This window comes from Lygodium microphyllum, chromosome 3 (assembly GCF_053477565.2).
Source record: "Lygodium microphyllum isolate KBCC chromosome 3, Lygodium_microphyllum_v1.1.10, whole genome shotgun sequence".
In the NCBI taxonomy this organism is placed as follows: domain Eukaryota; kingdom Viridiplantae; phylum Streptophyta; class Polypodiopsida; order Schizaeales; family Lygodiaceae; genus Lygodium; species Lygodium microphyllum.
Window position 1 is genome coordinate 129,919,947 of NC_141137.1, and position 14,101 is coordinate 129,934,047.

Sequence of the window (14,101 nt, forward strand, 5' to 3'; positions counted from 1 at the left end):
CTATGGTTGCTGCACATCCTGACATTGCATTTGTGGTGGAAATGGTTAGCAAGTACATGGCATATCCTGGCAAAAAGCATTGGGAAGCAGTGAAGGGTATCATGAGATACCTTAAGGGCACAAAGGACTTGTGCATCTGCTTTGGGAAGCAAAAGTCATTTGTTGTTGGCTTCATGGATGCAAACTATGCTAGTCATCCTAACTGCAGGAAATCTACTTTAGGATATGTATTCACATTCACAAGGGGAGCAGTTTTTCAAAATTTGGCATTCTTCATCGACACTAAGGTCCAATTCATCACTGGCTATGACATTTGGCATCTTTTGGGCTCAACTTGAGGCATAACATTCAACGCCAATCAGATAATAATTTTATCTGATTTCATTAGTTTCTCTTCAATTTCCAAGTAAATTTTGGGGCATTTTGCCCAATTTCTCTTCTTTTGCATACGAACTACCCCTCCCAACATTGTCTTTGCACTTCTTCATCATTGGGTTGTCAAAATTTGGGCCTTTTGCTTTAAATCATCTCCTTTGGCTGCAACGCATTGAAGACATCCTTTAAAGTACTATTTGTGCCAAATTTTCGTTATATTCTGTTGCTGTCAGCATTATTGAAGCACTTTCAGCCATTAATCTCTGATTTCAGCATATTGCTGATTACCACCTTGATCGAGTAATATTTTATTTCTGAAAATAATTAGTTTCTGCATATTTTTCTCTCTCCTCAGCAAGAAAACAGCAATAAAATTTTATTCTTCTTTGTATTATGCAACTTCATTGAGGCGGGCAACAACTCTTTTATTAGCACTTACTATTATTCGCGCATCTATTTTCTCTCTTCACTTGGAAAATATTATTTTATTGCTGATTTCCACTCATGGCCAACAATAATAATAATTTGTTGAGCATGCTTGGCGCCAATGACAAGCTCGACGGCACCAATTACCCAATGTGGGCTTACATGATATGCCATGTTCTTGCCAGAAAGAATCTATGGCATATTGTCAATGGCACACTAAGCAAAGGCCAACTTCTCCAACACTAGTACCACCTCCCACCTCCACATCGCAAGGTGGCCCTCATGATGGCGGATCTTCTTCTTCTTCAACAACACCTCCCATTCAAGATCAAATTCAATGGGATGGCCATGACGCCTAAGCGCACGCCCTAATCATTTTATCAGTGTAGAAAGGTATCATTCCACACATCAAATCATGCAAGACAACCCAAGAAACATGGCAAAAGCTTGCATCATTATATCAAGTGCACAATGAAGCACGTGTTGCTTACCTACGTAAGCAACTAAAATATGTCCGCATGGAAAGAGGTAACATGGATGCCTATTCCATCAGCATCAAAGATCTTACTGAACAATTATTAAATATTGATGAAAAAGTTCCAAATAATCAGCTTGTTTCTATCACTCTTAATGGTCTACCGGAGTCATATCAAGGTTTTGCTACCACTTTGCAGTTGGTAACTATAAGCAACCAAGTTACCTACACCTTCGACCAGCTTGTGTTTCTTTTGTTGCGAGAAAAACAAAACAGTCTCAACCGCAATGCTTCCATGGCCATCAAGGAAGCCTTTTCTACCCATCATTGTGGAAAAGATCAAAATCATGTGAAATACAAGCATGCTGGTCAAAAACCAGCAAATACCCATGCTAGTCATTCATCTTCTTCATCAAATAATTCCTACAAGATACCTCCCCATGCTAGCCCACCATTATCTTCCAATCCCTCCAAAGATACATCCAACAAACCAAAGAGGTGCAATTACTATCAAAAGATGGGGCACAACATTACTAAATGTCATAAGCACATTGCATCAGAGAAGAAGAAGAAGGAGACTAGTCTCATTGTCACCAATGAGGCTGCCAACCTCACCAAGCACAAAGAAAATACTTTTTTGATCGAATGTCAATATAATCCTTCTATACATGATGCTTATTCTCTTATCATTGATGTAGCTTCTACTTGGTATTTCGACAATGGTGCTTCTAAGCACATCACTTATCGTTGCAAATTATTCTCAACCATTTTTTATATACCTAAGAGGGGCATAGTCATGTGTGCAAACAATGCCTCTTATGCGATTGAAGGCATTGGTCTTGTGCAAGTTAATACTTTTCTTAGCACTTCCATGATGTTACAAAATGTCCTCTATGTGCTATGCATTAAGAAGAACCTTCTTTCCATCTCAACCATTGCTACTTTGGGCTTTTGTATCCTCTTTGATGGCCCTTAGTGTGCAGTTATGAATATCGGGTACCTTCTTCTATTGTATTGACCGGCGCTCTCGCATTAGGACTTGATTGTCTTGATACTTATGATCAACCACATGCTGAAATTTCTCTTGATCATGCTCCTTCAACAAGTGATCTTTTTATGACACATGGTTCCTTCAGTGCCACATGTTTCAGATTTGCTAATTTTAATTCCATATATTGATGATTTACTTATTATTGGTATCAATGTTGTCCAAATTGCAACATTACAACATCATTTCCAACAAGCACTTGCTGTCATTTATGTTGGTGTTCTTCGCTCACCTTTGGCTCCCCAATTTTTCACCATTGAGGGGGGCATATTTTCATCACCAAAAAAGTATTCAATTGCCCAATCAAGCATCATAACTGACAGCCCTCTTCTGAATCATTGGCAAACCATGAAGAGTGTCTTCACTTGCCTCAAGGACACCAAGTTTTTAAGCCTGTTCTTCAAGGTTGTTTCTTCACTTATACATGAATTCATGGATTATAATTGGGCTGGTTATTCAAAGGACATTTTGACTGATCTTTTTATGAAGGCTATTCCTCCATCAAAGTTTCGAGCTATTCAGCCATTTCCTCCATCAGAGTTTTGAGTTGTTCAGCCATCTCTACTCATGACACCTTTTAAAACATCATTTGTCATTCGTTGTATTGTCATAGATTGCTATATCCATCAAGATGAACATGTGCAACCATGACCTTATATTTCTTTTTGTTTTCTAGGATTCTGTCATTTTTCCTAGATCAGTGCACCCATTTCATGGAGGGGGTTTGTAGCCATCTCGCACACTGCGCACTGATGCCCGTTGATCCATGATCTGGGCTCCCTAGACATTTAAACTGTCATTAGATGTAGTTGTTGTCCCTAGTGTCCTAGGCACTAAGTGACAATAGGTTTAGGGTTTAGTCTAGGGTTTCCTATGATGGTTAAGTCGTTAGGCTTTCATTTTTTATTATAAAAGGACACTTTGTGCCTCCTTAGCATACAAGTGTGGCATTATTCAATGTGATTGCCTTGAGCATTGTACTCTCACTCACTCATTAATGCACTACTTCTCATTCATGATCAAGTATCATTATGCATCGATTAATTATTTCATTCTCATTCATTTTCCATTAAATTAATTGCACAATTGCTCCACACTTGGGCCAACAATCAATACAATGGATGAATAAGGGAGGCAAGCTGCCTATGAATAGACAAATTGAGACCACAACTAGTACACACGGGTCCTAACCCAAAATGTGGGCACCCGAGACAATCTACAATGCCCAAGATGAAATGCATTGATGTATCCTCCATCTAAAGTGTCTAAAACATATAAAACAACAAACAAACACCATGTCAAAGCTCTTAATGTCCTTTTCTAGCTCATTCAAGCTCACAAGCAAGAGACAGCCATGCAAGACACTCATTTGCTAGCACCTCTCACATGCTTGTAACACATTGCTATCCATGTTGGCATGTACGTTCAATAGAGCAATATGTGAGGGATTCCCCAAAGCTTGGTCAGACCATACCATAGTCCCACTGCAAGATAATGGGCTGAGATGCAAGGTACAGGAGCATAGAGGCAGGCCAGTTTTAGACATGGATACACCTCACAGGACCATATTGTCACACTCAAGGTGATCATTGAGGAGAGCCAAGCCCGAGACGAGGATTTACTGTTGCTTTGTGGATTTCTGCATGGCATTTGGCATAGTATCTCAAGCACATTTCATGCAAAGACTGCAGGATGTTGGAGTTCCAGAAGATCTACAATAGGGCATTTATGCATTATAAGAGAAAGTGATAGGCCATGCACGGACACCTGGAAGGATGTCTAGAGGACTGATAGGGCCAAAGGAGTAAAACACAGATGCCCGCTCTCACCTTGGATCATACATAGACAAGGTGTCCAACTATATAGATAAGGGGTGTAGCTAGAGCTAGCCTAGCTAGAGTGTTGAGGCCGATATTGTTATATGTTTTGACTGTCTTTGTATTCATGCAATGGACCAAAAACAGTATAATTATGTGGGGGGGTTCCTCTACACATGTGTATAGTTTGCATTCATTCTCGTGCATTGTCTCTTTCACTTTCTTGGATGGTTAGATAGAAACAGAACAAAGACGTATAGCAGATGTATAGACTCTTATCAATATTATGATATTAGATCTGTACAGTAAATGCACAGACACACACAATATTCCTAGTGTGATATGAAATGGGAACATAATTTATGAGGTGCATGCAAAGCCCTCAAAAAGAGAAACAGTTGTTCAAAGCCCAAGAAAGAGTTCAAAAGCTGCCTTCCAGACCAAATGAAGGCTTCACACACTGGCCTTGGCTGAAGTTGCAGAGAAAGACAAGTGTCCATTATTGATGCTTTAAAAACCAAAGACTTCATAGCTATTAACATTACATCTAAAACAATAGGTGCAAATGGTGAATTAATGAAATGCTTTGAAGTTGATGTATATCTAAAAACCATTGATGCAAGTGCCAATTCGACAAAGTGACCACGAGGAGGCATCAAGGAGATATCTTTGCTCCCAACACACTCATATTACTAGTCTGATAAATCGTACAAGCCGTAATATCTTATACTACAGCATTGATGCAACTGTAGCTGTAACGTGCACAAAAATATGCATACTAGATCTCATCCCGGAAAAGCATGAAAGAAGCTTTGCTTTTAAAGCTTCTGAGATACTACTTTTCCTCCTTCACCAGTGCTTTTTTCCTTTTACAAGCCCAGGGAGTGAGGGAGTCCACCCCACCCTGTCCTTATGGTGTTTCAGGTCACTACTCACACTGCTACTAAATCAAACACACTTAGTGAATAGATACACATGAGCTACATGTTCCAAGAATTTTTTGAATGCAACAAATATCCTCAAAAATCCTAACTTGCAACCATTAGGCCCACCACCTGGAGGATGCACATTACGTGAGAGTTCTTCCACACATTATGTTGGACTCGGAGAAAAGCATACCTCTGAATATCCAAGTATATGGCTTTTAAGTACTTCTTTGATCAATGGTTCGGGTAAGGAAGAAAACTGCTGAAGTGATAAAGCAGCTGAAGCTTCCGTGATATCCAAATAAACTTCATCAATAGACGCTCTTTCACATATTCCCTTTTGGGCAAGGATTGCAACAACCTTCAAGTGACAAGAGAACTGTTTGGCACCTAATTGTTGCAATTTACTTGCACCCAAGTCAAGGGCATTGTTATGTAAAACAGCATAAGAAGGAGAATACCTCTGAGCCAGCATCACGATACTGAGTAAGATCAGCTTTTCCATGAGCTACAGGAACCTGAATTAGCTCTATCTCTGGACATGCTTTTTTGGCCTCATCTCCCCGCATATTGCTTAAAGAACAGAACAAACCCAAAAAGACAAATGCAGTATATCAAATCCATTGCCTGGTTTAGAGAAGCTTAAGCATCCATGAAGAAGTATAACTACCCATCCAATGTCCTTGCAACCTTCTCAAACAGCATTAACAGAAATTAGAAATCCTTAGCTATACATATAAAACCGGACTCTATGCCACTTTGTGTGAATGTATTTTTTAAGCTGTAGCTAAATATTACGTGTCAAAATCTCTTATATCCACACAGCAGTTTGATTTAACACCAGGCTATAATTAGTCCCCAGATTGTCAAGAACCATTATAAAGCTCTACCATTATACCAAAGAGTTCCCAGATTATCAAGAACCATTATAAAGCACTTACCGAGTTACACCAAAATGGCGAGCTTCATAGCCCACTGCTATAAGGCCTCCACCTTTCCAGGAATTATACTGCACAACTGCAGTTGGCTTCCCACGCAGCACCGGGTTCTTTCTCTGCTCCACTGCCAAAAAAGAAAACAAAGGCAATACTTACTATCTCCAAAGACATCAAGTATTGCTCTATACTTAAGAAAACACTTTAAGGTGTTTTTCCATTTTTCTTTCAATCTTTCCCTTGGCAGTTTATGCACATTAATAAGGGACTCAAGACACTGATGTGTTTCCTTAGCATTCTATTCTTTACAGTAACAAAGAGTTTGGAGTTGGACATGCGAAAACCATATGCTGAAAAAATATTCTCCAAAAGATAGGATGGGAGAACTAGGCTGAAACTGCCATTGAGGTTCCCATGAAACAAAAGAAAGCTACAAGCAAACAAGAAAAGGATGTGCAATACAAAAAGGAGGTTAAGTTTTGCTCAAGTCTAACAATCCTGAAACCAAAATAAAGGGAAAGTATGTTAAGCTTTCCAACGTCTAATTTGGAATTCTTTAAATTCAACATAGATTAGGTCACTTACAAATAGGTCTGGGAGGTAATGTCCAACTGCATTTTGGCATGTACGTATTTTTTCCCAAGTGCCGGCTATTTTACTCACTTCTAGTACATTGCCACACAGTGGCATTCTATAATCCTATAGATATATCTGTTGACAGACGTGTCATGTACAATTATCTCTTGCCCGTGAGCCGCAATCTGAGTCAAATGAGGACATTAGGAGCTCTAACATTGTGCTTATCTATCAATTTATGTATTTTAGACACTTCAGATGGAGGGTACATTAGTGCATTTCATTTTGGGCATTGTGACCATTTTGGTCAATTGGATGGGCTGTGCTAGGCACCCACATTTTGGACCTTGCCACTTGTATACCAACTGTGGCCCCAATTTGCCTGTTTATAGGCAGCCTACCCCCCTCATTCATTAATCCATTATAATCATCATTCAGCCAGCCCTACTCGTTCCTCTCTCACTGCCCTACTACCATTTGGCACTAACCCCCAATGCTGCGTGTTGGGGCTAACTGTTGCGACCTTGTATCTTTCAAGTTTCAGCCATCAATCAGTTTGTTCCTTCTCTCTCTTGCGTTTCATTTGGTCTCCTTCTCTATCCACTCCATGTCCACTTTCCTTTCTGTTGCACAACTCACATGGTATCATTTTCGTTAGTGGGAGCCGGAGATGACAAAGAGGAGCTGCTGTCCACATTGCAACAAGCTGCGTGACATCTTCTGGCATTGAAGACCCTGAGTTTCAGCTTGTTCTATAACAGGCCAGCCAGTTTTCAACCCTATTGCTGCTGTATTTTGCAGGGACAGTTCCAATGCAGTCTATGTTTTGTGCAGGTTACCCTCCCTTGTGCTACATTTTAGACTGGAAGGCTGCTGTAGCAGCTATGGATGGCATCAACTCTCTGCTTGCCAACACCTTTTTAGATGCTGATATCATTACAGCCGCCTCAGACCTTGTGTTTTCTGCACGACAGCATCTGCCCGGACCATACTGATCAGCTTACAGCCCCACAGAAGCTGTGTTTTTCAGGTTGCAGCCCTGCTGCCCCTACGTTTGCAGTCCAGCTTGATAGCCCGGCATCATGTAACTCCTGCTGCCTCAGATACTCCCCATCTACACTGCTGCACAGCATTTTCAGACTGACGGGCCTCAAACAAGAGGAGAACAGCCAAAGTAACACTCTTTTCTTATGTTTTTACGCAGGTTTTCTTAAAGGACATCTACAACCAACAAGTATGGCTGTGGGGCTTGTGTAGATCAGGACAATAAGGACTGTCAAAGTAACAATCAAGAATCTGAAGACCAGCATTCCTAGAGCTGTGACCGTGAAGATTGTAGGGCAAAGCATGACTAGGTTCCTTCCCAACAACCATCTTATCATTCTCTCCCTTAATCTTCTGTGGCTAGGAGATCTAGGGTGAGCTTGTATCCCTTGGTAAGATTATCTCTTCACAAAACCTAGCTGTGACATTTCTCACATCTTCCATCATCAAAATATGATGTGTTCTACACCAGTCTCCTCCCTTCTCATACAAGGGACACTACCACTTGGGAGGAGTTAGTCCCAATGGTGCTTGAGCAAGATGCATGTCACAAGGAGACAAATTCTAGCGGAGTGAATGCACATAGCTGTGTTTTTGCAGCATCTTCAAGTAAAGGGCAAGCCTTTCAAAGGGGGATGATACCCATGATGTGGTTGTGGATTCTACGGCCCTTTGTGTTTTAGAGGGAAATTCCCAGATCTTGAGGAACTTCTTCAGGAATTGTAGTCTTCTATGTGCCTTTCTTTCATGTGATGACCTCTTTCCTTGATCATCAAGCCACCATCCCCTATTGTTTGCATACCCCTTTCATGGCCCTCGGTCCCTATTGTTTTCTTTTGGCCGGAATGCCCATTAGGGGCACCTCGTCTTCCACTCCAATGGACACACAAATCTCAAAAGGGCCTCATTGAGGGTGAGTGCACAATGGAAGAGAGACACAAACAAGGAGAGAAAGGAAGAGAAACCGAAATGAACCCAAAGAAGAGAAGGAATAGAGTGAACTGAAGTGAAAATGAATGTTGAATACACAATGGACCGATCAGTCCCTACACAACTCAAGGCACCAAATCAAGCTAATGAATACACAATAGACTGATCAGTCCTTGCACACAGCCCAAGGCATCAATTAGGGCACCAAATCAAGCTAATGAAAGACTACATGCTGAATCAAAGAGTGTGTGGTAGGCTGAAAGAAGAATGTGTGTGGCAGCAATCAAGTGGCTGCTTTTTATAGCTACCTGGAAACAAACTGACCAGTACCAAGATGGGCCAAACACCCAGTTGGCTGCTATGTTGCTTAAGCCAAAACCCTAATTTTGGGAGGATCCACCTCCATAACCAGGAGGCTACCCAGTCACTCAGCTCATCCCTTTTTTGCAGGTTACATAGATTTTCCACACCGTCTCTAGCTGTCGGTGCCCTGTTTCCGACCTTCAACCCTCCTCCAATGGTTGTCCAACAATCCATGACTGCTACCACACAACTTCCAACCCCTAGCGCCCTGTCTACTGCTGTTGCCTTCTACTTCTTGCTTGCTAGTGACCATCCTACAGCTTCTAGACAGCTGCAATTGTAGGTTTGGCATGCTGCCCTGCTGTCCAGCCACTCCCAAAAGTTGTTACAGCCTGTGTTTACTGCAGTACAAACCATGTCACCATCTTCTTCACCTTCTGCAACTATCGCCCAGCTTTCTACTGCTGTCAGTGATCACTTCATGTCATCATCCAGGTAGTCGACTACTGCATTTACCAATTCTACACCTCCAAACTGCTTCATTTTGGTTTCCAGCCTATTACCCCTTCACATTCTGCTTTGATTGGTAATTAGAGACCTTGGATCTGTCTTTAGAGGGCATCACTCTCCAACTACCCCCATTGCTCTACCTTTGAGCATCTTGTACATTCTTACACTCATTTACGACATTGATTCATTCACTTTGTCTTTGTCTTCTCTGTTTGTGTTTTGTGTCTTTGCATTTATTGTGTTATTGTATGAGTTCTTGTGTCCTAGTTGTGTTCGTACATTTTGTGTTTTCTCAATGCAAACCCTAGCATCACTTCACATCCTCCACTTCTTCCTTGATTTTGAGGTCTATGAACCTCAAGGCATCTTCATTCCTCAATACAAGTATATCTTTGAGCTTTTCAAGGAGTTTGGCATGGCTTCTTGTAAGCCTATCTCTTGCCCCATGGATCCTAAGTCCAAAGTTTCTTTAATAAGTGATTCCCTTCCAAATGCTACTTGCTATCAATGCCTCATTGGGTCTCTCATATGGGTGATCCACACTCCAAGTGACATTTCCTACGTGGTAGCTTTATTGTCTTCTTTTATGAAGACTTTCCTTCGGGCTCACTTGCGAGCCACTCTCTACACCTTGCAATGTTTTCAAGGGACCCGATCCAACAAGATCTTGTATTGAGAGGGGCCTACTCTTATAGGATGGAGTGAGTCTAATTGGACTATTGACATCAACTATTTATGTTTAACTACTACATCAACATTATTATCCATTGGGTCAAGTGTGGTTTCTTAGAGCAATAAGACCATGGATGCATTCTCGGGCCATAAAGACAATATACAAAGTTGGATGACAAGGCCATAAAATGCGGGTTTTTAAAACAACCATGAAAGTAAAGGGTAGACTTTATCATCTTGCTATAAAGAAACTATTTATCAAAAATATGTGGCCTTTGCTGAAAATGCAATTCCACTTTCTCACTAGTAAATAAAAACAGAGTGTGTCTATAGAAGATACCTTTTATATTATATTTTTCTTTGTTTGGTAATTGGAGTGAGTGTTGGTTTGTGACAGCCTAGTTGATTGCACAAGCGGGCCACACGTGGTTTTGTAAAGGTTCATCATCAATATTGAAGAAATACCATAAGGGGCACTCACTTTCAAAGCCAATTTGGTGTTGTCTACTGTGCAAGAGAGCTCTAGCTCTCAAGTTCTTTGTATCGTTTATTTCCTTTGCTGAATTGAACAGTGTGCATGTTATAAGTTTATGTTCACTATCCTATAGATCAAATCTACAAGCCAGTTTCAAGTATTGTGTTCTACCATTTAGGAGGTGGTCTAGCTTTGCCACATGCTTGCAGAGATTGGTGTCCCTCAAGCAAAACCTATCTGACTTAGCACCAACAACCAGTCTGCTCTTGCTCTCATGAAGAACCCAATGTTTCATGATTGCATGCAATGCATTGACACAAGGACAATGCAATGGACATCTTCATGAAGCCATTGTCTCAGGCTTCCATGCTTCATCATATGTACATTCTTGGCCTTCAGCCACTCTTATGACTTGAGAGGGGGTGTTAGCATTACTTGTATTCATGTTGGTCATCTCTTGGTTGCAAGCTCTGTCAAAGTTTGATAGAGATAGAAGAGCTTTGGCAACTATCTATTCATTTGCATTCTAGTTTCTAGCTTGATCGGTTTGTTTGTAACTATGTTCACACCGTCGAGTGCATTGAGTTTTTGCCTCTTGGCAAGCCAAGCAACCAGTTCACAGCAAGTTGACCAAGCATTTTATCACCAACTGCAGGCCAACCAGGTTTACACCCATTTTAGCAGCTGGTCTGCCAATTTTGGAGGTATTCAGCTATTTATAGCTGTTGTCCACAGCCTGCCCACACATTCCTTTGCAATCACCTCCACTATTGGCTTTCAGCCTACTGTCCCAGCATGCTTCTACCCATTCCGGCCCCCTCACTAACACATACCAACAGCATGCAGGGGCTGATCAATGCAGCAATGTATTCAGCTTTCATTCTCAGATCAGTGCAGTTCCATTCCTTCATTATCTGTATTCATCTTGTCTCTCTCTTCCCTTCACTCTCTATATTCATGATTCATTCTCTTCCTTTGCACACTCTCACTGAAACATGTGAATGGACAGAAACTTGATTGGGTGAGGCAACGCGGAGACACCAAGGACTACTTACACAAATGGGGAATAGAGCCAATAAAGCCCACACTCCTAAAGACCTATCTAAAGTAACACTCCTAACATAGCATCCTAAAACAACGGCTTGCTCTATAAAAACAACCCATGTCCCAAAGATGAATAAGGCCATGGACAAATAAGAGGAGATGGTAGTGCAGATCCAAAATATGGAGAACCTTTCCTACGGGACTCAAAGATGAACAACAATCAAGTAAAACTAGCATGGTGCCAACACCACTAACAAGCACAAATGAAATGTCACCTATGGTGATTGTATCCTCCTAGGAAGAGAGGTCCAAGGGCCAATCACACCTATGGTCCATATGACTCAAAGCACCACATCCACAAGCCAGGGCCTCTCTGAAGACAAAATAGTTGAAGGAGAGTCCTCCATTTGATGGGTGTGAAGGGAAAATGACTCATATCTAATGGTTGGAAAATATGTGAATGTCCAAAAAGGCTCCTTCACTCCAAACTTTGCACTAGGATGAAGGTGAGGATCCTTCTTCCAGCACTTCCCCTCAAGATGTGAGCTCTTCCCACATCATGGACACTTGGGAAACCTTTGCACTTGTCGTCTTTGTCAAAATCAAAGCCTAAGGACAACTCCAATTTAGCCTTTTTTCCTTTCTTCTTCTTCTTTTGTCCTTTTCCTCATGTTGTGCCAACTACAGGGGCTTAGCTAATGGATCTTGCTCCTCCAAATACAGCTCTTGATGCTGCACATCCTATTAAGAACCATGGGGACCCACTCCTCCCATGAGACAGTGTCCCAAACTCTAGAGGTGAGGAGACTTGCATGAACACATCATATTTATGTGATAAGAGAAGTGAGAACAAATTCACAACAATCCAATTATTGGATCCACTACAGGACAAGGAGTAGGATGGGTGACAAAGTCCCAAATATCGAAAGCATCTAAAACACCCTCGATCTTTGTGCTTTGATGGGAACTGCTTTCTAGAGGGGATGGCATTCTGCCCTTGCTGCATTTTAACTTCAGCCGCCTCGAGAAGGCAAAAACTGCCTGTAAGCTGTGAGTGCGCACAATGGAAGAGAAACATGAACATGGAAAGGAAAAAGATTAGAGAGACAGCAAGAAGAGAAGAGAAATCTGCAGTGAATCTGAATGAATGCTGAATAAAATGGCAGACTAATCAGTCCCTGCATGCAGCCCAAAGTGTCTTCTATTACTTGAAAACCATTCAATCATTGGGGCTATTTTATCCATGTGGCTCAACAAGAAATAATTGTGGCCACCTAAAGGTACGAAGCTGAATACAGGGCAACTTGAATGCGGACTACACCCTTGTGTACTGGAATATGATATAGACCTTAATCTTATGTAGTGGAGATATATGAACATACGAGACCGCAATGTTACGGACCATGGTCAGTGATTAGGCCTCAATCATGCGATAGTTATTTATGGGTTTAGAGTTCCGGCCTGAACCAATTGCGTGATTAAGGATTGGTATTATCAATTAACAATGACATGCTTGTTCAAATAGACTGGCAAAAACGATCTCTGATTATGTTTTTCCACCTACAAGCTGAAGAACTAGCTATGGCCGCCCCTCGAGGTGGACGGCCGGGTAGAATGGAAGCCTACCTTGGACGTAGAAACAATCGAGGTCGACGTGGGCAATCACACGAGTCTCAGACGTCTCGGGCCGAGCAATTGGCATCCTCTCCTCTCCTCCTCCCCCCTTCCCGCCTCTCCTCAGCGTCAAAATAGCGTTGTGCTAGCCTGATGCTTACACGTGGCGACCTGCCATTAGTCCTCCGGTGAGACGTGGCGACATCCTATTGGCTTCCCGTACCCTGTTTGACAACCTGCATCCAGGCCCGCGCCCCCTCCCCCGCCCCCGGCTCCCAACAAAAACATGAACCCCCACCGAAGCCGCTCTTTTGGAGAAGGCCTGAAATTTCAAAGATATGTAACCCAAGGTTTGAGCTCCCACACCCATGTACATATCTTTGCGCTCGAACCAGTTGGACTATAACCCCGTTTGCCTGCAAATGTGACCATATTTCTTGTTGTGGATGGAAGTGGTTAAATGGTTTTACAATTTGTCCCTAATACTTCAGTAAGTGGCAACTCAGAACATAGGAATTCCCACAACAGATAAGACATTGATCATGTTGAATTATCCAAACACGACTTGCAAGTGGCAACTCAGAACATAGGAATTCCCACAACAGACAAGACATTGATCATGTTGTATTATCCAAACACAACTTGCTAGTTGTATCATCCAACTTAGGACTTCCCAGGCATATGATTGAATCAACCAATCCACAATCATCACAAGTATATGCAATGGCAAAACATCTATGGCCATTGACATCCAAATTTCTTGATTATCCTTATACAATCACATGAAGAGAAGCCTAACTATTCAAAAAACCATGCTCATAGGGATTTGCCACCTTTTTTTTCCTTTGTAGTTGAAACGAAGGAACTATACTTAAAACTTTTTCCCTGTGTTAGCTCTCACACACACCTTAACATGGTAGCAAACATCTCC

The 14,101-nt window shown here is 41.7% G+C and overlaps 1 protein-coding gene across 2 annotated transcripts in view; it reads right to left on the minus strand.

Moving 5' to 3' along the window:
• LOC148038897 (DNA polymerase eta-like) overlaps positions 1 to 13,570 on the minus strand; it is an 89,576-nt gene extending 76,006 nt beyond the window's left edge. The window contains exons 1-4 of one of the 2 annotated variants that reach the window (XM_087674787.1): positions 13,183 to 13,570; positions 6,009 to 6,129; positions 5,529 to 5,640; positions 5,261 to 5,428 (exon numbers count right to left, since the gene is read on the minus strand). In XM_087674787.1, the coding sequence (XP_087530913.1) occupies positions 5,261 to 5,428; positions 5,529 to 5,640; positions 6,009 to 6,129; positions 13,183 to 13,258 (477 nt within the window). In that variant the 5' untranslated portion in view covers positions 13,259 to 13,570. The remainder of the gene's footprint in view (positions 1 to 5,260; positions 5,429 to 5,528; positions 5,641 to 6,008; positions 6,130 to 13,182) is intronic. The other variant, XM_087674789.1, reaches the window with a different exon arrangement.
• Positions 13,571 to 14,101: the final 531 nt, after the last annotated feature.